Source organism: Limanda limanda, chromosome 21 (assembly GCF_963576545.1).
Source record: "Limanda limanda chromosome 21, fLimLim1.1, whole genome shotgun sequence".
NCBI lineage: Eukaryota > Metazoa > Chordata > Actinopteri > Pleuronectiformes > Pleuronectidae > Limanda > Limanda limanda.
This window is the reverse complement of record NC_083656.1, coordinates 4640500-4665686: the sequence shown is the minus strand read 5'-3', so window position 1 is coordinate 4665686 and position 25187 is coordinate 4640500. Positions and strand designations below refer to the sequence as shown.

The following is a 25187-nucleotide window of genomic DNA, read 5'->3' as shown; positions in this document are numbered from 1 at the left end:
CAGAAAGTCCTGATTTCATCAATGTTTCGGAGAGTAAGACTCTTTTTTTTTCTCCGCTGCAAGTTGATTTTAATGCGGCGCCCCACCGAGCCGTCTCTCCTCCTCAGCTTGTAATCAGTGTTGCTACAGTGGGGGGGGGGTCACAGAAGAAAAAAACATTGTTACGCTGCGTGTTCGGCAGATCTAACACCTCCCCGCGCTCGCCAGGCCTCAGGGAGCAGAGACCACATGATGAAGGAAGAAATTAAAAAAGTAAGCCAATTATCCAGAATGGCTTTTTGCCTGTACGCCGAGGGAGCGGGAATCAGGAGAGGAGGAGAATTTGGTTCGGAGAGAAGAAATGGAATTGTTCAGTTCAGCTTCCTGGAGTAATTCCTTGTTTCGGCGTGTCGCTTGTCTCGTGTTCTTATCTTGTCTCATTCTGTCGGGGACGCACTTCGGTCATCCTCAATCAGCTCGCCGCTCTCCGAGGCTTCGCGAGCAGCTGTCGGCGGCGCCGGGCTCGTAACGACGGGATTTATCAAACCGCAGGAGTGAAGGAAATCCCCGGGAATCAGATATGTGTGAACATGCCTCATGTCTGGTGTTTTATGTTTATTCCCCGTGTCTTTGAACACATCCTCTTTTTTTATTCCAACTCAATTTCCTTTTTTCCATTATGATCGCCCCCCCCCCTTCCCGTCCCCTGAATAAGCCGCGGTCCACAGGAGAGCCCGACAGGCTGGACAGATGCTCAGAAACATCTCGGGCCGACTGTGCAGCTTTTTTACTCGCAAGCCCCCAGATTTTTCGCTCGCAGCAAATAATCAGCGCTCGGTCTCACACGGAATAACTTCATTCATGTTTAACAGCGCGAGCGTGTTCCCGGCAGCCTCATAACGATTCACTAGCACTTTAATCACTAATGAAGACCAGGATTTACGTGTGATTGAAACCGAGACATCGACGTTTGAATGTTTCATTTGCCTCGAGATGCTTCCTCTTCTCTGGTTTTCATTATTGCTAATAAACGACATGACAGTAGGAATTAGAAAACCAATAATCCAGGGGTTGCTCTCTTTAATTAGACTCACACATCGTCCCTGGACTCTAGGAAGCATATGTTTGTGTCTCTTATAACCGCAGTCTGTGTCTTATCGTGTTGATCCAGAACTGACTCAAGTGCACAGGCCTGTTCTAACTAACCCACTCGGGATTACTTTGGCGTCTGTAGTGGCGCCCCCCCCTCTGCCGGGCCGGGAGGGGCCTAACCTCGCTCCACAGCCTCAGACCTCCATCACCTGCAGATGAACGGCGCTGGTTCGGCTGATGGTCTCCCCCGGGAGAGAGAGAGAGAGAGAGAGAGAGAGGGGTCTTTGGGATCAAGCGGCTCACATGGCCGGCTGAGGTATGAGGCAAAGCGCCCGGCCGGCAGACAGATGATGGCGAAAAAGGAAAAAGCCGGTGAGAGAGAGAGAAGACGAGTGAGAAGAAGCGGCGAGCTGCATGGGCTTCTGCTCGATAGACCTGTGATAGAAAACGCCACAGCTCCTGGGGATGGAGAGACGGAGGAGTGAGAGAGATGAGGAGAGGTGAGGCGGTGTTGCTGGTGAAATCAGCCACTTGTTTTCTCACCGGGGGGATTGAACCTGAGGTGTGTGGCTCACTGTTCGTTTTCTGCCTCCCTCCCAATTGCTCTTGGTCAGATGGAGTGTTCAGAAAAAACAACCTCGGTTAAGAAAAACAAATAAAGGAAAGATCGTTCCGAGCAGGAGGTGAAACGCTGACTTCTAAATGAACTCGGGGTCGTTCTGGATCGGACGTGATCTACATTTATGTTTCTTTAAAACAAAATCCTCAAAAACAATTAAACATTATCACTCAATGACCTTTTAATCATGCACTTATGTCAGTGGCTGCTTCCGCCTGTGACTTAATCCTATAATCGCTTATGAAATCAAAGAAAAACAAGTTGTTTTATAGAGCCAGCAATCGGGGAAAAATAAACATTAAAAGCCATCAGTCATTAAAGACGTCAGAGCTGCTTCTCTTTTTCGCTTTTGACCCGCACATTGTCCGACGCCTGACTAACGGCGGCGGCAGTTGGACGCAGGGAAATGCAGACGAAGGGCTCGGGCTATTCGCTGGCTCTCGTGACTAATGGGGAATCCATAGCAGACTGACAAGAGCCCGCGAATCACAGGCAGGGGCCATTAATTGATCAGTCGCTACAGCAGATTACTCAGGGCAATTACAATGGCTGTGTGTCAGGCACTGTCCTCCCACCGGCTCCTGCAGGTCAGGCCCTTCTGTGTTCTGCCTTAAAAGACACCTCGACAAGGTTGTTTTCAGTGTGAAGCAGATAAATCCATTCCCCTACTTGTCAATGGTGAGTTTCCGGAGGAGAAAAGCAGGTATAGTGGGCGGCCGGTTGTGGTCGGAGGTGAAATAGTGAGAGGGAAGCTCTATGAATCCCTGTTTAATGTGTTTACTGCAGGATCTCTGATTACACACCACATTAAGTCACCGAAAATTACACAACAAATCACGTCGGCCGAGCCAAAAGCATTCCCGTTCAATAAAGGCAGAATAATGACTTTTGGAGTTAAATAAGTAGGTTTTCCTCCTCTGTATCCCGTGCTTCACCGACACCTCAGTGAGCGTTTAAGCCGCTCAGCCACAATCTGTTGAACCTCGACAGAGAACAGGAGGCGCACCATCACAGAGGAGACCGGCAACAAGTGAATCCGCAGGTTTACCGGTGAGAGAGAGAGCACCAGAGTGTTCGCCGGCGCCAAGAGCAGCAGCTGCAGAGGCCACATGGCAAAGAGAGAAGAACGTGAGACGCTGCCTTGCCAAGGGGCGGCAGGGAAGCAGAAACAATGTTACAGCTTTTCACCAGCATCCAGGGTCCTGGTGGTGTGTGGTGTTCACACTCGTCCACGAATGACTTCACACATTTCACTGACCCTGAGAGAAAAAGTTCCAAGGTAAAATAAATAAATTCCAAGTTGCATCCTGTCATGATTTACTGTTCTACTGCAAAAATATCAAATTTAGAGAAGTCACCCCCGTGATTTTGACAATCGAATGTAATCACGACTGCACCGAAAGCGATGCGGCTTGAAGTACAACATCCTGCAGAGCAAGTGTGAACTTTACAAGTGATTACCACAGTTATTCTGGTCCTCCTCTTCTCTGTTGCCAAGCTGCGAGAAAAAAAAAGCTGCTCGCGGAGAAGCAGCCAGACGAACCCCCGGAGAGCCGGAAAATTAAAGTTATGACACCTGAGACGGGATCGCGAGAGCAGATGACGAGTGGAGGCTGAGGGAGGAGGGAGGAAGTGAAGAGCCATGAGAGTACGAGAGATCATGGAAATGATCGAGAAAACGCCTTCTCCTCCTCATTCCACGTTGAGACTTGGTCATACACTCACCTTCCAGATGGGATTCACAGGCTTCCAGTGACTATAACCGTTATGGGCGCTGATGTTTAGAGAGACGACACAGCTGGAGCCGACTCTGGAGAGCACTAGTCCTTGGAAAGAGGCTTCATCAAGGTAAAAAAAAAACAACCACCCCCCCCCCAACCCCCCCACCCTACCCACCAGTGAGACTTTGATGCCCCAGCAGAGTCAACGCTAGTGGCACGAATCAAATTCAATTAAAATGATTTTTCAATGAAACGAAATAAAAGAGAAGAGAAGGAAAAAAAAAAGGAACGTCTGTTATCAACGGCGCTCATTTGCACAGAGTGACCTTGGTTTGTGAGAACAGAGAAATTAGCATGTTCGGAGCTGGAGGGTTGGGAAGCGAGGAGGGAAAGACACAGAGAGAGAGAGAGAGAGAGAGAGAGAGAGAGAGAGAGAGAGAGAGAGAGAGAGGAGGCTGAATGTGAGGTTGAAAGAGTTTTTGACGGGAAGAACCATCAACAAACTGGAACCATTCGTCTAATTTTCCCACCAGTAACCTCAGCTTGTGTGAGTTTCGAGTCGTCGCCTTTTGAATTAACGACTTCTCAAACTTAATCCACGTAAAAAAAAAAAAATAAATAAACAAAATCGAAGTGACCCCCGGCCGACTGGCGGCCATCAGCTCCTCAGCGTCTCGTCTCATTGTCATTCGAGGTCAGGGTATGATTACTGATGATGAGGAGCTGATAAAGAAGATTCACTCTGACCGAGGGCGAGGTCACCTCCCGATGCGAAGACATGCAGATGTGGTGAGATAGAGAGGGGGGGTGAAGCCTTTTTAACACACCTACAGGCAGAGACACACACATAAGAAGTGTTCCCAGCACAAAGACGGAAAAGAAATCGTGTGTTTAAAACCCCAAAAAACCCTGAGCACGTGCTCAGTTAAGGACATGACTGGAAGAAGCATTATCGCCCTGAATGCAGAAATACTGTCACATAATATTAGTTACAAAATTAAAAATTCATACTTTTTTTGGCTACATTAGCTGCTGCTAACAAACTTCCAAATGGGCCGTCACACCAGATTTGCATTGTGGGTAACAGGAGGTTTACTTATATCTGCTTTATTAAACCTTTCAAGACGAATAAGTCTGAAGACGACACTGACCTGAAAACAGCCTTTTCTGATTACCTGAGTAAAGTCTATCTCTAAATAAGTAATCAAATTAAGATACGTGGAATCCTTCGACCTTAGTCGCGTTATTCAATCTATCGGATCTAAGCTGCTGTTTTGGAATAAACCCCGGTAGTTCAGGGTAAGAATAAGTTAAAGGTTAAAAGGGGTATTTCATAATTCAATGCCAGTTGATGAATGAGCTAAGAAGATGGAATAATTAAGAAGATGTTAAAGTGGTTCTGAGAATAAATGTATTCATAGCTCAGGTACGATATGTATTCGTATGATTTGATAGCATTGCTTGGTGGTTTTCTCTCTCCATTCTTCTCCCTCTCCTCTCTATTCTTCTTCTTTCAAGGGCACCACACGTGTAAACAACCAATTACTCACAAGATAACGTCCTATAGGAGTTTTCACATCGTGCTGCGACATTGACATACGCCAGTTATCTCCTGCTGGATGATACACGGCCCCCTGTTGACTGGACTCCTTATCAGACTAGATGCTCTAACATTTTCTTCTCTTGGCCACTCGTGAAAACATCAAGTGAAATAATATCTCATTCAGAATAAGGTCAACGATGGCGTGCATGGAAACATGGTCCAGGTTAAAGGAGTGCGATTCTACATCGATGGGGTATTCGTTTAACGATAGACAAGCCTGAATATATCGATGAAATGTGTTTCCTTGTTTCAAATCAGAAGGAACAGCTCTCTGTTTACACCGATCCTGTTTCAGGATGTATGCAGCTCCAGTGGTCACCGGCCTTATCGGGCTCTGATGGCGTCGGGCAAACACCATCGCTGCCCGCTGGTGAATACTGATACCCGACCTCAGAAAACTCTGCCTTTGGCTTTTTTTTGTGGCCGTTTCTGTGTCTTTGTTTGAAAGAGAGAGTGATGACACAGTAGGAGATTGACATGTGTTAAATTGTTCAAACAGCCGGGAGTGGGACCGGGAGCCAGAAGCTGACCTGCTGCTCGGGACGTTTGTGTCCATGTGGTATTCGCCCGAAGCTACCGGCTAACGTTTGAGTCCGAGATGAAGACAGACAGAGAGAAGGGAACATGGAAGAAAGAGACAGAGACACAGATGAGCTGAGGTGAAATTGCTCGCTTTTGGTTTTTCTCTTGAAAAATGAAAATGAGGAACAGAGGTGGCGATTCCATTTCACACAATGTCAGATCTGCTTTGGTCTTGGAACCTTGATCTTCAGACGAAAAAAACCCCAAACTCCTTTACCTCAAAACGCGGCGAGATGAATGACGCACGCCAGGTAGGATCAGACGCTCTCCAACCAAAGCGTTCGATGTCCTCAGAGAGCAAAGCACCATCAAGTGTTTCCCAGAATCAAACGGGAGTAAATTCTCCAAAAAGGGCAAAACACACAAGTAAGGAATGTGGACTTACATGCGGCTGCTGGGTGGGATCTTCCTCCCGTCTCGGAACCAGGTGACCTGTGGCTGGGGGAAGCTGCGGATGCGTGGCGCCATGACGACGGCGCCCTCTCCCTGAGACACCGATTGGGCGCGTTCACCTTCCTCGAAGCTGCCCATGACTGCAGGAAGACACACAAACAGGACAAACACACAAACACACACAAACATGAACAGAAAACCAGAGAGTAAGACAAAAGGAAGAGCCACAGTCACAACGCTCCTGTCGTTCTGTCAGGAGTCGACTTCAGGTGGCCAGCCGAGCTTTCGCACATCTGCTTCTTCGTCTGCCATCTTACATTGAGCCGCTTTGATGGACAGCCCGGTGTTGTTGCCATGGTTTCCACAGTACATCAAGAAAGGCAAGAGGGAACTAAGACGTAATGATTCACAGGCGGGACACAGGATTGACTCATATTCATGTTCTGGATCCTCTGGTGTGCAATCGTTCTGGATCACGCTCTAGATGTGTGCGTCGCTCGCCACAGTGGACGACCAGTATATTGGCACTACTGCACAAATTGAACATTCATCTGTAAAGATATTTATTTAGATGTATATATTTTATTTTCTATTTTAAATTTTTTGATATTCTATTTCATTGTTATTCTATTTTATTCTTTTTTATTCTATTTTATTCTATTTCTATTTTATTTTTTTGGGGTTGAAATTACTGAGCATTGCTTAAAGAGAGTGTGTGACCCAAGCATTTCATTGACAGTGACTACTTCATGTTATCTCTGTTCATTTGACAATACAAATCTTGACTCTTGAATCCAGTGATGCTGCTGTTCCATCTTCTCCCAATACAATGTGTAACAGAGGGTTTTTATTCCTCGTCTGTTTCATTATATTGTGAAAGCTGAGAAAAAACGCTGCTCTTCTCTCTGCCTGTTTGTAAAAATAAATCTGAGTTCTTGCTTCCCTTCACGTCGATTCCAGCTTCAGATCTCAACCGTGCAGTTCTCAGATTCACTCGAACACGGCCGACGCTGACTGTGAATCTTTTTCAGACGGCGGTAACGAGCAGACGTTGGTATTTTTTGTTTCTTTATCGAAAACGCCGTCGCAATAAAAGGGGAAAGTGCAGCCGCGGCGGCTGAGACGCCTTCAGATTGTGTTTTGAGCTCCTTGAGAGAGCGATACTCTATTCAGTGGAAACAATGAAGCAAAGAGAAAAAATCGCTGAAATCATTTCACCATCACATCAAACACTCAATTAGGTTTCGAACGCAGTTAAGAAATAATATCTTTGTAACACGTAGAGATCAAGGTATGGGGCTTTGAGCGAGAGTTGGTGGAGTGCTTGTGCATCGATAGCAATCTTCTCTCTCTCTCCCTCATCCTCTCTCTCTCTCTCTCTCTCTCTCTTTCAAAGAGAATAAAAAAAAAAGGTAATCTGGCTTTGCGGGTGCGGCTGTGGTGCTTAGCTCAAATGAAAATCCGGGAGGTGTGCAAATCCCCCCCCCCCCCGACTTTGATCTGCAGTCTCGGGGGATGTGATGTCCTCCTCCCCTTCCCTAATCGCTAATGCCTCGGCATGTTTCCCTTTCTCCGAGGTGTGTCCTCCGCAAAACCTAATTGTGATGCCTCAATGGCGCCGGCTCTCCCGAAAGAGAACTCCCCATCTTTCCCTTTCTATCTTCCACCACACCCCCCCCCCAACTGTCTGTCTCGTCCTGTTCTTCTGCAGGTGTCCTTAGTTCTCCTTCCTCGGCGTCCGCCATCCCTTCGCGAGCGACCGATGACGAAGAGGAGTATGGAAATGGGAAGAGGCGGGAAAACAGAGAGACAGATTAACAGTGGGGAAGGAGCCACGGAATTAATGGAGAAACCAGTGGTGGCCAGACGGCAAACGGCACCAAAAACAGAACGTGTGATGGAAGCAACAGAGACACGGAGGAGATAGTCCAGGCCACGTAACCCATTTTGGAGCCAAAAATAGAAGTAATTGTAAAATAATTTTTTTCAGCATAGATCATTTCTATGAGGTGTCCAGAACAACATAAAAAAAGTCCTAAGAAATCCTAGTTGAGGAAATATGTTTAATTCTCATCAATGTGTGCCAATAAGGCCCGGCAACAATACACCCCAAAAGGACTATTTTTTTCGTTTACTCCTATCAAAATGAAACTTTACACAATGAAAGTAACCATGAAACGTAACATTTTTTGTATTACAAGTTTCTTTGAAAATTAATTTTAATATGCAAGTGAGCTATACACTAATCGACTATGCCCCAAATACACCCAGCTCATGTGCTCGTCAAATTCATTTCAAAAGAAACTTGTAATACAAAAAAAGTTACTTTTCATAAATACTTTTACTACGTAAAGTTTTATTGTGGTAGGAGTAAAGGAAAAAACTAAGCCTATTTGGGTGTATTTGGGGCATAGTCGATTAGTGTATAGCTCATTTGCATATTCAAATTAATTTTCAAAGAAACTTGTAATACAAAAAATGTTACGTTTCATGGCTACTTTCATTGTGTAAAGTTTTATTTTGATAGGAGTAAAGGAAAAAAATAGCCCTTTTGGGGTGTATTGTTGCCGGGCCTTATATGCACACATTGATGAGAATTAAACATATTTCCTCAACTAGGATTTCTTAGGACTTTTAGTATGTTGTTCTGGACACCTCATAGAAATAATCTATGCTGAAAAAAATTCTTTTACAATTACTTCTATTTTTGACTCCAAAATGGGCTACTTTGCCTGGACTAAAAGTGTGATGGAAGCAACTGAGAGACACGGAGGAGAGAGAACAAGAAGTTTGGCCTCCACGACAGTGTGTTTGCCCAAATACTAAAGAAGTGGAGCAGTGGGGGGGGGCTGACTGTGTGAATCCTCCCTGTCTCCCTCCCATCACTTCCTCCCTCACGCCTGGTTGGGCTGCATTGTTCACTCAGGTACAGCCCGCGTGTCACAACCACTCACATGTCGCTGGAACAAGGAGGGGTAACCGATGAACCTGGCACACCCGGGGAGAGCAGGATAATGGGCGTAGGATGGCTGGAGGGGGGGGGGGGGAATCGTCGTGACAACACTCCAGACACCTCTGCGGCGCATCTGTAATAGCTCGTTAACAAGACGGGGGGGGAGCTAAACGGCCTGAAACCGGCACTGGAAGATATTTCCGAACACGCGGCGCGACCGAGCTCCGGCCCGAACACGACAGATGTTGTTGACAAAAGAGAGAGAGAAAGAGAGAGAGAGGGAGAGAGAGAGAGAGAGAGAGAGAGGGCCCAGCAAAGTTTTAGAAACAACCGCGGCAACAATATCAATCTAATGAGAATGCTGAGTGGAACAGCTGTCCGCGGTGATAACACCTCCGATGAGATGCAGGTAGAACTCTCACCCCGGCACATCTGTCCCTCCCTCGTCAGTCCTTCATACAAAGGCAACCGAACAGAGTGTGAGCATACTGAGCACTCTGCACACACACACACACACACGTACACACACACACACACACACACACACACACACACGGATACTTACAGGCCACCTGTACTTCTGTGCGGCGCTGCAGCAGAGCTCCCACCCGGTTCCTGACGATGCAGCGGTAGAAGCCGGCGTGCGAGCGGTCCAGCGAGGGGATGAGGTACCTGTAACAAACACACACACACACACACAACACACACACAAGTAACACACAGATTAGAATCATGTTCAATCACAACAAACAGGCAAACTGATTGAGACAAAGGTAGAAATGAACAGGGGGCACTGATGCGAGCAGCACTTGCAGATGTGTGTGCGATTGTGTGTGTGTGTGTGTGTGTGTGTGTGTGTGTGTGTGTGTGTGTGTGTGTGTGTGTGTGCACTTTGACGTCTGAGCACACGCACAGACTTAAGAGCATCTAATCGAGGAACAAGGGCACAGAGGACGTCGGAGCTTAGCTGTTGTTTATTCCACTGATAATGATGCTCGAGAGGCTAACTCAGCTACTCCAGCGAAGCTCTCCCCCAAGACACACACTCTCACACACAAACACACACACACACACACACTTATGTAGACACAGACAACAAACATGTTTAAAATGTCCTCTATGCAAACACACACACAAACACACACACAGTCCCCTGGGAACAAAGGTCGAAGCCGTCCGTCTCCAGCAGTTCACCCTCTCCCCGTGACCTTGATTCCAGTGGCCAGCTGTGGACGGCAGTACCGCCTCCCCGCCATTTGGAGGCAGCGTTACATATAGTTTGTGAGGCCGCTGTGCGTCAGGACCCACTTGATGTATTGAGCGTCTTCAGCCACATCTGGTGACAACAGCTGATGCCAAGCGGGGATAAGTGGAAAGAGAGAATGGTACAAATGTTGCCTCTCATTTATTTAGCTGATGCTCCACTAACCCCTATAATTAAAACTTGTCTTGCAACTGAGGAAATTCCATTAAAAAATAATACTTGTTTTAAAGAGATTTGAATATATAATTAAACATGTATTTAGGCAGAGTTTGAAGGAATCCCAGACTCACTAACACTAAGAGCCTAATAGATGAATAACCATCAAACGCAGGGTTATCATTGGTCTCGTTAACATTGAGAAACAACTGCATCACACATAGACTTGACAAACTATGTTGTGACCCAGCTGAAACCTACTCTGTCGTTTAAATGTGCACACATGTACTTTTATTACACTCATATTCTTGAATCTTAAAACTTTGACATTGAAATTCTTTTAGATGTGGGTATAATCTCCTTTTTCTCAAAGTGTAAAACTGGGAACATCTTCGAGGAGGATCCTTCAAAAGGTGTTTTTTCTGCCGTATGTGTCGTTTGTTGCGTTGACATCACACAGACACACAAAGATACAGTCGGCTGCTACAGGAGGAGGATTTTAAGAGGACATTGAAAACGACACATCACACAAACTGGTTTCCCTCGAAGGAACCGAACAGCTTGTGGATTCCACTGATCGACGGCTATTACCAACCAGTCTGTTCAACCCAAAGCAGACTCCTATAGATGCTGTGATTAGGCCTCAGTGTCTGTTAGAGTGTGTGCTTCAGTGTCTCCTATACACCAGGGCTCCACTGTAAAACACAACCTCATTTCACCAGGACACCAGGTTGATTCTGTGTCATTCAATCCAGTGAGTCCCAGTTATTACAGCGGCTGCACACGTGGCCTCTAACGACACGTTAGACGGGAACACGCACAAGTTGTGAATCAGCCCACGCCGAGAGTTGTTTAATTCAAGCCACTAGCACGACTCGTTTCCTTGTCACAATACATACTTGTTGTGGGAGGTGAAACAGTTTGTGCCTTCGCCATCGTCGCTGTCACGCCACGAGCACGCCATGTGCCGAGGAGCGTTTAGCGCTCTGCCAGGCGGCCATGACTGAGTGCAACCTTCAGCGCCGGGATGAACTGGTTCCTACAGTAACCGCAGCTTGTTTGAAAAAGTTTTTTTTGTGACACGACCTTTGGTTTAAAGAGGTTTTGTGTGTGTGTGTGTGTGTGTGTGTGTGTGTGTGTGTGTGCAGAGGAATGAAAGGGAGAGCAATTGGAGGATTCAGAGGAGCTGCGAGATCAGGCACAAAATGAAGAACAAATTGAGAACTCGGCAGCCACATAACGGGAGCCATCATAACAAATGTTCCCTCTGAAATACGCAGTGATAGTAGTGTATGTGATGCTGTGTAAAACACTGCTCCCCTTGACAGCTCGGCAGTTCACTACAAATGCATGAAAACAGGTTTAAAAACACACACACACACACACTCCCGCACAACGCCAAAGGCTAAAGAGAGAAGAAGCAAAAGGGGAAATTACATTTTCTACGACTGAGTAAAAATTAGCTAACCAAACACATATTTTACAGAGTGAAACCCTAATATACGAAAAGCTAAATATTTTAACAAACCTGTCCACAGAGAAGCAGGAGTCCCTTTGAAGTGCTCGTGATTTTGATGAAGTTAACAGAAATCCTGCTTTTAAGTGGGAGGCAGTCATCTGCATGCCCTCAGGGAAGTGCCGAGTAATGCTACACCATGTTATCTGATATTTAATACGCATACAAATACAAGGATATTCTGTGATTTGGTGTTTTTGAAGGTGGTATAATACAGCGTCTAGGGTTGCAAAATTCCGGGAATATTCAAAGTTGGACACTTTCCATGGGAATTAACGGGAATTAACGGGAATATACGGGAATATACGGGAATATACGGGAATTAACGGGAATTAACGGGAATAAACTGGAAATTTTGTGGATAATTTATACTAACTGTTTTTACCTTTTCATATACAGACATAAATATAAACATTTTGTTTTGTCATAGGCTGATTTGAGCCCTGAGGAAACTTTGGGCACTTGACTATATGCTTCTGCATCGTTGTGTCATTCTTAACATAGGTCTTTGCACAGTATTTGCAAATGTACACAGCCTTTCCTTCTACATTGGATGGGGTGAAATGTCTCCACACATGAGATAATGCACGTGGCATTGTTCTGTAGAATAAGATGAGAAAAAAGTTTGTAAAAAAACACTAATGCAATGCCAGAGATATAAATAGTTAGCCAAACAATTGGAATTGTCTGTGAAAATATTTTACAATTGATGGCTAAATGAATGGAAATAGTCTAGATGAACAGATGAACAATCCTCAATCAGCATGCTAATATGTTTTCCCCAGTAATATCATTGAAACTTACCTGACTAGTCCTGCACACTACAGCAGGCCTCAATAGCCCTGCTGTAGAGTGAAGGATGCTGGGAGTTATCTGTGCATGTGATGGAAGAATGCACAGTGGAGGGTTGGAATTCAACGTGCAGCGTGTGCTGCATTCCATACATCTTTAAAATAGAGTTTTGAATTATGTTTTTATTGCTCAGCGTTTAATTTGCGTAGATTTTTTTTCTTTCTTCAAAAAACTACTTTTTTTTTGCTTAACTTCCCATGGAAAGTTTCCGGAAAGTTTCCGGAAATTTACCGGAAACTTTCCACCCCTTTTGCAACCCTAACAGCGTCACCACTCAATTCCCATTAATAATCATTAAACCATTCACTTACCCCACGTGCTCTGCAGGAAAACATTCCCATTTGTTGTTTGACTCAGTTTAGGTTTTTTCTTGCCACATTTCAACAAGTGAGATTATTCCCCCCCCCCCCCTGGTTTGCTTTGCCACTCACATCAGTAGGAGACATCAATCTGGACCTTGCTGCTTGTCTGGCTCCAGACCTCTGAGGCACCAGATAAATCCTGAACCCTAACGACCAAAGAGATTTCTGGTCCCTACAGGAGTGTGACAGCAGCTCGTGTGCTAAGGTCTCCTCATTATTACAACAAGACATGGTTTAAAAACCTCCTGGTGTGGACTTTGTCTCTCTCTCTACACACAACATCACGTAACTTCCTCCTTCTTTTACATGAAAATGCTAATAAACGGTTTGTAATATCCCACATGCACGTAACGCACAGATCGTTTATGTTGGGCAAAAACATTTTCACATCATTATGAAGCTTTGATGGGAAAAACAATTACACCGCCGCGCCCGGCACCGGTCAGTGTTATGGGAAAAGCCTGAAGATGTGAAATGAAGAGGTGATTTTTAAATTGGCATTTACAGAATAAATAAGGAAGCACTGCCTCGTATGAAGTGCCCCTCCGATGCTTTTGATTGATGTTTGCTTCCTCCGTCTGCATCCTCCCGCTCTCCAATCAGAGATATATATATAAATATACATATATATATGTGTGAGGTTAGGAATACGGATTTGAATCATCTACTATCAATAATCAAATTGGTATGAGTCCAGTCTTGGGCAGTTGATTAACAGAGATGGAAGCTCTTGAGCGACTGTATTTCTGATACTCAATGAGAAAAGGAAATTGCTTCTGATTACCGGGCAGGATATGTTGATTGTAACTGACTGTTTGAGGCAAAACAGAGCAAAATAAACCTCTATCCCACTCAGAAGATGGGTTTGAATATAACATCAGGCTCCAGGATTAAAGTAAAACGAAACAGGGACTCAGTCTGATAACAACATCAGGGTTAAAGACCTGTATTTTGTCTTTAAAGTTTCTTCTTCGAAAGCAGATAACTAACGCTGCCACAATAACAAACGGCCGGGTGCGTTGGATGAATGCTAATATCTATAACACCAAAAACCGAGGCGTATCAAACCTCATTAGCAGCAAATCGGACCCCAAAGGACTTAATGAGTTTTAGCCCAAAGTCTGTTTAAGACTTAATCAACTAATCAGGAGGCTCCATCAACGATGTGTGACTCCTTTCATATGTTCCCATCAAGTGAATTAATACAATTACGTATGTGTGTCATGCAGAGATGGAAAAGGAGACTGGGTGAGGACGTGATGAAGCGAGGGAAGGGGCGTGGCCGCGGCGTGGGACTGCTGGTCACATGGGAGCCCGGGTGGCGAAGGACTCGGACTCTAAGCGAGACGGAGGCGCCGGGTGGAGGCGGTGCTTAAAGTTGAACCCGTCTGAGGCCCGGGGAGAATTCACCCCAAGCCGGAGTCTTCAGGGTGACTTTGGACACTCTCCTCTCTCTCTCGCCGTCTCCCTTTTTTGCTCTGTCCCTTATATAATGAATACAATTAACCTTTGCCGAGCTGCACGTTGTCAGCGGGTCCGGGGGGGGGGGGAGTCGGCGGGGGGCTCGCCCGTGTTTGGACAGAGATTGATTGATGTTCCTGTGGTCAGCGCACTCCGTCAGATCCCCTTTAATTAGCCCCACTCAGGAGAAATGATTAGATGGAGGAGTGGCAGGGAGATGGATCGGGGGGACGTGAAAGGAAGACGGACCGGGTATGAAGTGGGTTCGGAGAGAGGGATCAAAGCACAGGGAGTGGAAATGATGGAAGGGACGGAGAAGAGAGGGAGGGAACGGTGATAGGGGCGGACGGGCATGATCGGCAAAACTATAATCCTTGATTGAAGACGGCAGCGGTGCACTTTATCGTGAGTGTCTCTGTAATAACATCACATACCTGCACGTGGCCAAGGTTGGCTCCAATAACATCTTACTCAAATTGCTTGTTATACAGCGGGAATCACGTCGTAATTCTGCATGGTCGTAGATCAGGAAGCATTATAAAGCGTCATAAACCGGAAACACGAGATGGGTTTACTTTCATTTTAAGGTTTTTCCATATTCCACATTTCCAAAATAGTTTTAAACCTGATCTCAAAGCTCACCTCCCCACGCCACAGTAGTTTTCATTTATTTTTTATTTTTTATTCCTTTTTTTGCTGAACATACATTTCATGATAAAGTCAATTAGAAGAGCAGCGTAGCAGGCATAACCACAGTTAATGTGTTAACATGATTTTTCCAATTTATAAAATTGCAAATTTTGTGGATATTGGAATTGTCACATTATACAGCCAATTGTAAATTGTCTCTTGTCTCAAACACACTTTCCAGTCCGTGACAGGTTTCAAGACTAAGAGCTCACCTTTGAGCTTTAACACTGCAATGAACACTGACTTGATATCAAAGTAATTCTTATCTGATCAGTACATGTTACTAACTTGACCCCTTTCCCGGAGTTTCTGTGCCTTAGCGCCCGCAGATGCAGGGCCACGGCTGTGGCCGCACCATGGATTAGGATTGTGGATCGCGCGTCGGAGGTCGCAATGGTGGATCCAGTTCGGTGGATTCTGTATCGTGCCGGCTGATCGCAGTGATAATGGAGGATCCTTTGTCGCGTTGGCATCGGATGGTGGTGGACCAGGACCGAGGCGGCGGCTGATGACGGATCCTAACTGGCGGCAGTGGACAATGACTGTGGACTATAGTGGATCCCATCCTGATGCTGGATCGTGATCTTGCTGGCTGCTGACCAGAGACTATGATTGCAGCAGGACTGCTTGATATATAGTATTGAAAAATGTTTACCCACATCGATGCTGCTAAAAAACTTTAATCCCGATGATGTTTTCCTACACTTGACATCTACTGCACTTCTGTCCGTCCTGGGAGACGGATCCTCACATGTGTCTCTCTGAGGTTTCTACATATTTTTACCTGTTAAAAGGGTTTTTAGTAGTTTTTCCTGACTCTTGCTGAGGGTTAAGGACATCATGTTAAAGCCCTATGAGACGAATTGTTATTTGTGAATGTGGGCTATACAAATAAAATTTGATTGATGATGATGATGATGATGATATCTATAAGACAGTAGTTTGAAGGTTCCTTAGCGATGGCGTGTCACGGCTCACTTGTACTGACGCTGCTGTTCCCCGTGTTGTTGTTTGTGAAAAGGTCATCGCCCTCTTTTAACGGTTTGATGTCCCTTTACTTTTGTTAACGAGTACACACCCGTGGCGTCGGGCTACACTTGTAATACATCCGGCGCCGGATAAACAAAAGCAACAGCGGCGGCAAATGATTACGTCCGACAGCTCAATTACTTCTTTCTTTTTTTATTTTATGCATGGTGATGGATTGATGTGTGTAATTACTGTAATAGGACGACGTGTATTATCGCGACTTGGAATTATCCATCACGCAAAGCAACGAGCCAAGTGAAACGCCACAGAGTGACAAACACATCGCCCGGGGGGGGGTGGAAAGGAATAAATCCAACGTACACGTTTCCAGTTCTTCCACCGGACTAAAGGCCACGTCTGTGAAAGCCTCTCTTCATTTTTCAAGCAAGAATCAATAATGCGCTATTTAATTTGACAGGGCCGTCATTTGAAAGAGTATTGAATCCCACGTTGTGATGTCCTCAGAGTTCTGCAGGACGGGCGTCTTCACTCCCATCCTGTTTCGGTCTCGCTCTTAATACCCAACACGTGCAACACATGACAGGTAATGGGGACTTCGGGCTTTAGCTACTGGAAATCAATAGTGGGAAATTCGTCCGCGGGCCAACAGGGACGGCCCCCACATTGGTTTTGTGAGGATGAAAACAGACGGAAGGACAATTTACACGAACCGCTGCCGACTGTGTGTTGTCAATCTGTTTCATATGTATTGATTCGTCTGCTTTGTTATGATGTTCTCTCTGCACTTTGTCAGCTACGACTCCTGCAGGAAGACATCGGCCCCCGGAGCTGCACGGACTTTGCAGAAGTGACGAGTCTCCGATGGCTTTATACAAGTTGACCGAAGACACAGTCACAGATGTGTGTTGTATCGATACGTGCAAAACAAAAGTCTGTGCATCTGCATTGGTTAACAAAGCCCTGAGTAGTTGATACAGCATTTTCGCACTTACTGCACAGCTGGGTATCGAACATCTACTCGCTGCCTGCTCACGCATTCTAAGTTAAAGCTAAAGTAAGTTTGTTTTTAGATTTTTTTTACCCAACAGCCATCGTTGTGCAGAAATCTATAAACTGTCTCTATAGACACTCCCCTCTCATTCCTTTTAACTTCGCAGTTCATGGTGGCATTATTTTTTGACGCATGACAAAATGTGATTTCTGTTGGACTTTATGAAAACAAGCACTTTGTTTCTCTAACTTCACGTTAAAAATTTGTCAAGGTTTAACGAAGAACATCTTTCCCAAACCTCTGAAAGCTTGAAACTTTTAGACCCAGTTTGTGTTGTTTGGATTTGTCCTTCTTCTTTAGTTTGAATTCCTAAAAGACAGGAAGGACACTGTGTTGTGTTGTTGTCACCGATTAACACATTTGGTTTATCACTAATAGAAATGATGTTAGTGTTGTGCTTTATTTGCTTTGCACGACTATGTTTAAAGAATCAGAAAGGTAAGAATACATCTTTTACTGATTCAATATCAATCTTAATGTTAATTAACAAAGTTTTCTCGTTTGCTGGAGTAAATAATAAATCTCTGGGCGACGCAGATATTGTTTTGGCTTCTGAACTGAATCTTTTTTAAAGAACGAGAGGCAGCAAAAGCAGTTTGATGTTGGAAACCCGGCCCCGACTGTGTGGTGTGAGCGTTTTCTTAATTGAATCGGCCGATGATCAGCCAGATTGGGGAGAGAATGACTTCATTGAACTCTATTCCGTGCTCTAATTCTACCTCCCAGATGATCACTAATCAGATGCCTTGCGAAGACTTAAGAATTCACTACAGCGCTTCTCCCTCCATCCTGCAACCCAGGTGATGCATTGAATTCACTGCATGACGCAACCCCAGCAGCTCTGTGCCGGGTCTGTGTGAATCTGGGAGAGAATCCTGCCGACGCTAACACTCCTGCAAAGAACCCTGCAGAATGTAGGTCAGCGCTAAACGTTTGGGAACCCGAGCAGCAACGGTGCTATCGTGTCGCGACTGGAGACAAATCGGTAAAACAAAAAGTCACGAGCATCATAGTGCAAGGAAAACGTAATGTGCCCTTTTAAATGTGACATCTTCAAGGATTAATGGTGTTGGAGGGAAAGTGTTTGAATGCAGTCGAACGACCTTGTGCCTCAACAGAAGTTTCTCACGTTTGTGGATCGGCCGTCGGAAAAAGCAGTCGCACAAAGAGACTCATCCGTGCAAACACGTGAACACACACATGTGCATAATAAACCGTCTCTTCCTCTCTCGCTTGCGCTTTCTGACTCACTCACTCACTCACTCCACTCCACCGTAGAAAACAAGAAGTGAACGATGGCAGAGTGTAGGGGGGAGGGAGGGAGGGGAGTTGAGAGAAGGTTAAAAAAAATCTATTGTATCTGGGGGCTGCGGCGGAGGAGAATGCCAGAAAGATAGAGAATGGACATTTTTAGTTACAGATAGGAATCCATTAAGGTCATCCGGAGAAAGAGACGGTGAGAGCTAGCGAGAGAGCGAGAGCGAGAGAGGGAGGGAGAGAGAGAGGGAGAGAGAGCGAGAGAGAGAGATCCGATAGACACGAGTGCAAGAGAGTTGTCCGCCTGTAATCGTATGTCAGCGCTACTCCTTCGAATATTGCTAATCTCTTTAGAGCTAATGCGGTGACCACATGGCGAGCAACTAATAATCAGCTCATCCTCTGATTCCTGCAGATCATAAACTCTGTTATCTCATGGTTTTAAATCGTACAAATCTCTTCTTTTTTTCCTAGCACGTTATGGAGCATGAATATATAACCTGGTGGGTTTATCAAGGACACACTCATTTCATCCAGTAAAAGGACTCTAGGTGGTTTATGTTTTTAATTGAATACTTTTATTCACAGCCTCATCTCGGGGCCTTGAACAGTAGAAATTAGATGCGGTATAGATTAATTAGACGAGCGGTGTCACAAACAGAATATAATGTCTGGGTTTAACTCAAGGTGGTGAAAGAATGTGTGAGAGGAAGTGAGCAGCAGCAGCGGCAGGAAGAGCAATGTGTGGATCTGTGAGGTTGAACAGGATGAAGCCAACGGGAATCTACAGGGAGGATTGAACATGGGAAATCTGGATTAAAGTAGGTGAACAGAATTTGAATTTAAAGTTCTTATGCAATTCTTAATTCCTCTTCCCATTTATCTTCCATGCATTCAACTTGACCTTGTTGATATCCCAACACACACACACTCAGGACAACTTCCTTATACCTCTACTATATATCATATCATATTATATCATACTCTTTGTATATTCTTTGTATATATAAGTCTATATACACATATTTATACATGTGTACATGTTATTATTATTATTATTATTATTATTATTATATTTACTATTATTATTATATATACTGTTGCTGCCATTATTACTATATACTGCTATTATATTGGTATAATTACTATCATATATAAATATATATTATGTTATATTATATACTATATATACTGTACTGTTTTTATATACTGTCTAAAAATAACATTACCATCATATCATCAGTACTATTACCATCATCTTGCCACTGCACCTTATCTACCTATTTATCTTGTGTTTCTGTTTTTTTATTCTTTCTACCTCAATATCTTTTATTTTATTCTATTGTATTGTATTGTATTGTATTCAAATATACCGGCTGCTATGACGACTTAATTTCCCTTCGGGGATGAATAAAGTAATCTATCTATCTATCTATCTATCTATCTATCTATCTATCTATCTATCTATCTATCTATCTATCTATCTATCTATCTATCTATCTATCTATCTATCTATCTATCTATCTATCTATCTATCTATCTATCTATCTATCTATCTATCTATCTATCTATCTATCTATCTATCTATCTATCTATCTATCTATCTATCTATCTATCTATCTATCTATCTATCTATCTATCTATCTATCTATCTATCTATCTATCTATCTATCTATCTATCTATCTATCTATCTATCTATCTATCTATCTATCTATCTATCTATCTATCTATCTATCTATCTATCTGTCTGTCTGTCTGTCTGTCTATCTATCTATCTATCTATCTATCTATCTATCTATCTTACTTCATTGAGGTAACGCACATCACTGCAGCTGAAATTATGAGATCTGTGGACGGTAAAAACTTTACTGATTATAAGCAATAATGCCCGGAGGAACGTATGAGAGATTACAGCCGTCACAGTATTTAATGGGAAACACGTGGCTCCTCCTAGTTTTATCGTTTAGGATTGTTCATGACAGATTAGTGTTCATTACGGCTGACTGACAATAAAGTTTTTGTTTTTGACGTCATGTTGTTTCTATTCTTGCCGAGATTAAGTGGCAATAGTTGGAAGCAATTAACAGAGCACCAGAATAGTTCAGACACACACACACACACACACACACACACACACACACACACACACAGAGACACACATCTACCAGCTACTCTCCCGTGTTCCTCCTTCGTCTCCATCTCGTTAGAACGCCTCCCTTCCCTTCTCCTCCCTCCGGACTCGCAGTAATATCGTACTGAACTCGTGTTAATTTGTTCGGAGCCACCATGAAATTATATCTGTTGGAAAAAAAAGAAGCTACACGGCTGCTCAGCGGCACTTCACGTACGACCGAATTAAACCCGACAAGATGAACAAAGAGCAGAGTGTGAAGAAGAAACACGCACCTGTCGATTGCATGTTTTTCTGCTCGACTGTCACACCTCACGGAGAGAGCAGTCGTCACTGGAGTGGAGCCCTGTGACACTCTATTATGCCACCTGTCAAAATGTATATCTCATTTTCTCTTTTTTCTTTTTCCCGTCCTGATTGTCAGACGCAGAGACGACCTACGAGAAGCTCTTCTTTTCGTTCTGATTGCACCGTAGAGGGAAAACTAATTTTCACTTCTCAAAATAATTTGACAACAACCAGGGACGGAGATGATAAGTCAATCAGAATGAACGCGTGACGCCGGCGCTGTCACGTGGAGTGCATGACGCCGTTTCATTCTGTCCGTTGAGTGACTGCTGATTAGGTCGGGTCCACTTTGGCGTGTTTTTAATTTTTATTGGACTTTTGGGGAAAAAGTTTATCCCCCACAGGAAAGAAGAAAAGAAACACGGCTGCACTCCAGCTTCCCCCGGCCGAGAAGTTGACAAACAAAAATAACTCTCGAGGTTTGATTAATAATTAACTCGGCTAATGTGCGGCAGCGTAAAGTCTGGGAGCGTGCCATGTGATTGCCCCTGAGTTTCTCTTTCTTGTCATGTGATTGGACGCTGCGGTGCTGCGTTGTGTATTTATAGCTCCGCCCATCTCCACATTGTCGGCAGGATAATGCCGCGGCCGAGGGGCTCAACAATCCTCAATTGTGTCAGATGCAATCTTCCATCTTAATGAAGTTGACTTTTAATTTGCAGATATTTGTCAACAAAGAGAGAGCAGGAGGCCGGGGTCGAACGGTGTGAAGGCGTGCGTGTGTGTGTGTGTGTGTGTGTGTGTGTGTGTGTGTGTGTGTGTGTGTGTGTGTGTGTGTGTGTGTGAGGCCGCTCGGCACCCGGATGGTACCGAGGTGATGTTGCTTTAATCTGACAGCAGTCAATGCTGAGCCGGTTCTCTCCCTAGAGTGGCAGAACCCACAGCCCGTCACCGAGAGAGAGAGAGAGAGAGAGAGAGAGAGAGAGAGAGAGAGAGAGAGAGAGAGAGAGAGAGAGAGAGAGAGAGAGAGAGAGAGAGAGAGAGATGCCTGCTCACGCTCGTACCTTGAAGTATTGATCGGTTGCCAGAGGACACGAGGTCAAGTCGCACGGTGTCAATATTTAAAACAGCGCTCAGCACTGGGGACCTCTACCGTAACCTCATTAATATGAGGGTCCGCTCTGCGCAAATCTCTGCTGGCACCGAGAAAGGCCGAGTGCAAGAGTGAGGGAGACCGTGCACTCACACAAACAACACACACAGACACACACAGACACACACAGACACACACAGGAAAGTCTGATCTGATGTAAATTGGGATTTTAGGGGAACTGTTATCGTCCTTGTTGGTGTTTGTGTCTCTGTTTGCAGGAGGAGTTTCACGACTGAGGATTCCCTGACTTCACTTCATTCCATCAGCTACTCTACATCCATAAACTTTATTTTAAAAGCGACATAGTTAACGTATACAGTAAGAAAAGCCAATGTGAAAATAGTTCTATAAGAAAACTACCGTCTCAATCTGGCTGAGGTCACGCTGGGTTGACACTCGGTTATTGACGGAGCACTGACTCAGGATTATAAAATCCATATGTTGCACCATGCATGGGTTGAGACAAGCTAATCTGTCAACACCCAAAGCCAAACACATGCGCTGCACTGACTTTATACAACAAGAATCAAAATAGTGGAACAATAGTCAAATTTCAGTGTTTTTCAGGTAAAGTTGCTCATAAAAGACAGTTGTTGAATAAATCTGCTGCAGGATCAATACTGTCTTAATAAATGTGTTGTATTATACACAGAGTGTGTGTTGTGCACCGTGGGAATCCTTGTCACTTTAATAATTTGAAGGAAACTATCCTGCACAGACACACACAGAGACACGGAGAGAACACTAGGTAGCCTGGTGCCTGACTACTTGTTTAATCACCCGTTCTATCACTCACCCTGTAATAAAGTCAAAGGAGCCCCGGGGCTACAACACACACACACACTGTGTTATTCTCAAGTACAGTCCGTTCTGATCAATTGTTCCAGCATCTGTGTGTCACTCCTGCCCTTCCTCACTCGGCTCTGATCTTATCTGCCTCCAGAGATTGTCAGAAGAAAGGCTGCGCTCCATCAGCGAGGCCGATATTACTCGTACGATGATCCTCTGTTGTTTTCAGACACACACACACACACAGACACACACTCTTCCTCACACATGAACACAACAGTTCAGCAAAGTCTGCGTCGAGGAACTTTCTCTCGATCCTGCAGAGCTTCATTTACACCTCTGTCTACACACGCACACGCACAGAAACACTCGCTGCAGACTCCGCTGCTCCCCGAGATAACGGCAATGTTTGCCACTTGATTAGAATCTCCCAGTTACCATTAAAGACGGTTTATCTCCTGCTCGAACCCGCATTCACGCCTTTCGCCTGTTCGCTGCCTCCCAGGAGAGAAAGATGGAGGTCACAGAGCCACCGGGGGAAAGGTGGAAGCAGAGGGAGAGCAAAACAGCTGGAGCCTTTTCTTTATTTCATAAGCTGCTGTGGTGTTAAATAAAATACACGGATAAAATACTACTGAGAGCAGGAGCTACATAACTGGTAAAGGTTCAAAACACATCATCATCCAATATGATGCAAGGAAATATGTTTGAAAATGCTCGTCCTGTCCCTGAATCACGGTGAAACTGACCTTTGAGCTTTTACATTTAAAATATTATCACTTTATCTAATTACACATTGGTTGGAAAATCAGTTTTTGGTGCTTTTGCAGATTTGGTGCCGATTTAATCTTTGTTGACGCTTCAACAAATAGCATTTCTCCAGATATTCCTTAATTTATTTTTTTTAAAAAAGCACAGATGTGGTTTTTCAATATTTTTCAATATTTTATGACAAATCAATCCTCTTGGATATCCCACCACCATATTTTCTCTTTCATAAGAACCCGTCACTCATGTGTTGGACTGTTCGGCCTCTGCAAACACACTCTGTACTTAAGGTTGAGTTATCGATCCGTCTTTCATTCAGAAACACATCACATCCCTGGAGTTATTCAGCCTGAATTCACCTGTACTCCAGCGAGAAGCGAGTTAACTCGGTGCTGTTGTGGATCCATTTGAACTCCAGTGGCCAGCTGCCCTCGGCCATGCAGGTCAGCACCAGCCTGTTGCGTTCCAGATGCAGCTGACTCCGCACCGGCTCCGTCTTGAAGTAGGGAGGCACGTCATCTGTGGAGAGCAAACAACAGGGTTTCAAATTGAGGATTTGTGCAGTTTTTTTCAAATACCTCAAAAGCACACCTACTCCTAAAGCCCACACACATCCGTGAACCCGCAGGCAAGAAGAAGAGCAAATGAAATAACAGACAAAAAGAATGACGGAGGGGAAATCAAGTGTGAGCTTTAGGGATAAAAGAGGAAAAAGGGAAATTGACTTCAAACTTTAATGAGCAAACGTTGAACTTTGTGACGGGAGGCGACCCCGGTTAATGGTTTCATCTATCTGGTACCAGCGGAGCAGATTGGTCAGATGCAGCCGATCGTATCTGAGACAAAGAAAACGCCGGTGTGTTTGTTTACCGCCGGCGTGTAAACCAAGCAGCCACACTCCAGATGGAGAACCCCCATCTGAACGGGTCCGGGTAGGAGCTACAGAACCTCACGAGTGCCGGGTGATCTCGTCTGGGAGAGTCAGGGAGTGTCTGGCTGACGGAGGAAGAGGAAGAGGAAGAGGAAGAGGAAGAGGAAGAGGAAGCTCTGTGTGTTTATGTGTCAGCAACTCACAGGCTCAGCGTGGCACTCGTCTCCCAGACAGACAGAGGAGACAGGGGAGCCGTGAAGAAGAGGAGGAGGAGGAAGAGGAGGAAGGCATGAAATCCTTTCATCATTCGTTCTCCTCCACGTCTCTCGCTCCCTTAGTGTTTCTGGAACACGCTCCGCAGAGTGTGAAGTAACGGATTGAGAAGCAGGGACATGGTCTCCACACGGCGAACGTGCCACCGGACCCGATCTGAGCTTTACGTCTCAATCAAGGCGCCGGGAACGCCAAACTGTCAAGGTCCCTCACGCTTCCAATATCTCAGCCTTGATGAATGATGCAAAGAGGGAGAGCTTACTTGATGATCATTGTAAATATAGAACACATTAATTGGATGGTTGGACAATATAATTATCAAATTGACTGATAATCAGGCATTGAAATTAAACTGTCAAAATGATCTATAGT

The 25187-nt window shown here is 44.7% G+C and overlaps 1 protein-coding gene across 1 annotated transcript in view; it reads right to left on the bottom strand.

The window, feature by feature from the left end:
- sdk2b (sidekick cell adhesion molecule 2b) overlaps positions 1-24110 on the bottom strand; it is an 87537-nt gene extending 63427 nt beyond the window's left edge. The window contains exons 1-3 of the mRNA XM_061094568.1: positions 24031-24110; positions 9508-9614; positions 5982-6129 (exon numbers count right to left, since the gene is read on the bottom strand). Of these exons, the coding sequence (XP_060950551.1) occupies positions 5982-6129; positions 9508-9614; positions 24031-24110 (335 nt within the window). The remainder of the gene's footprint in view (positions 1-5981; positions 6130-9507; positions 9615-24030) is intronic.
- Between the last annotated feature and the right edge of the window lie 1077 nt (positions 24111-25187).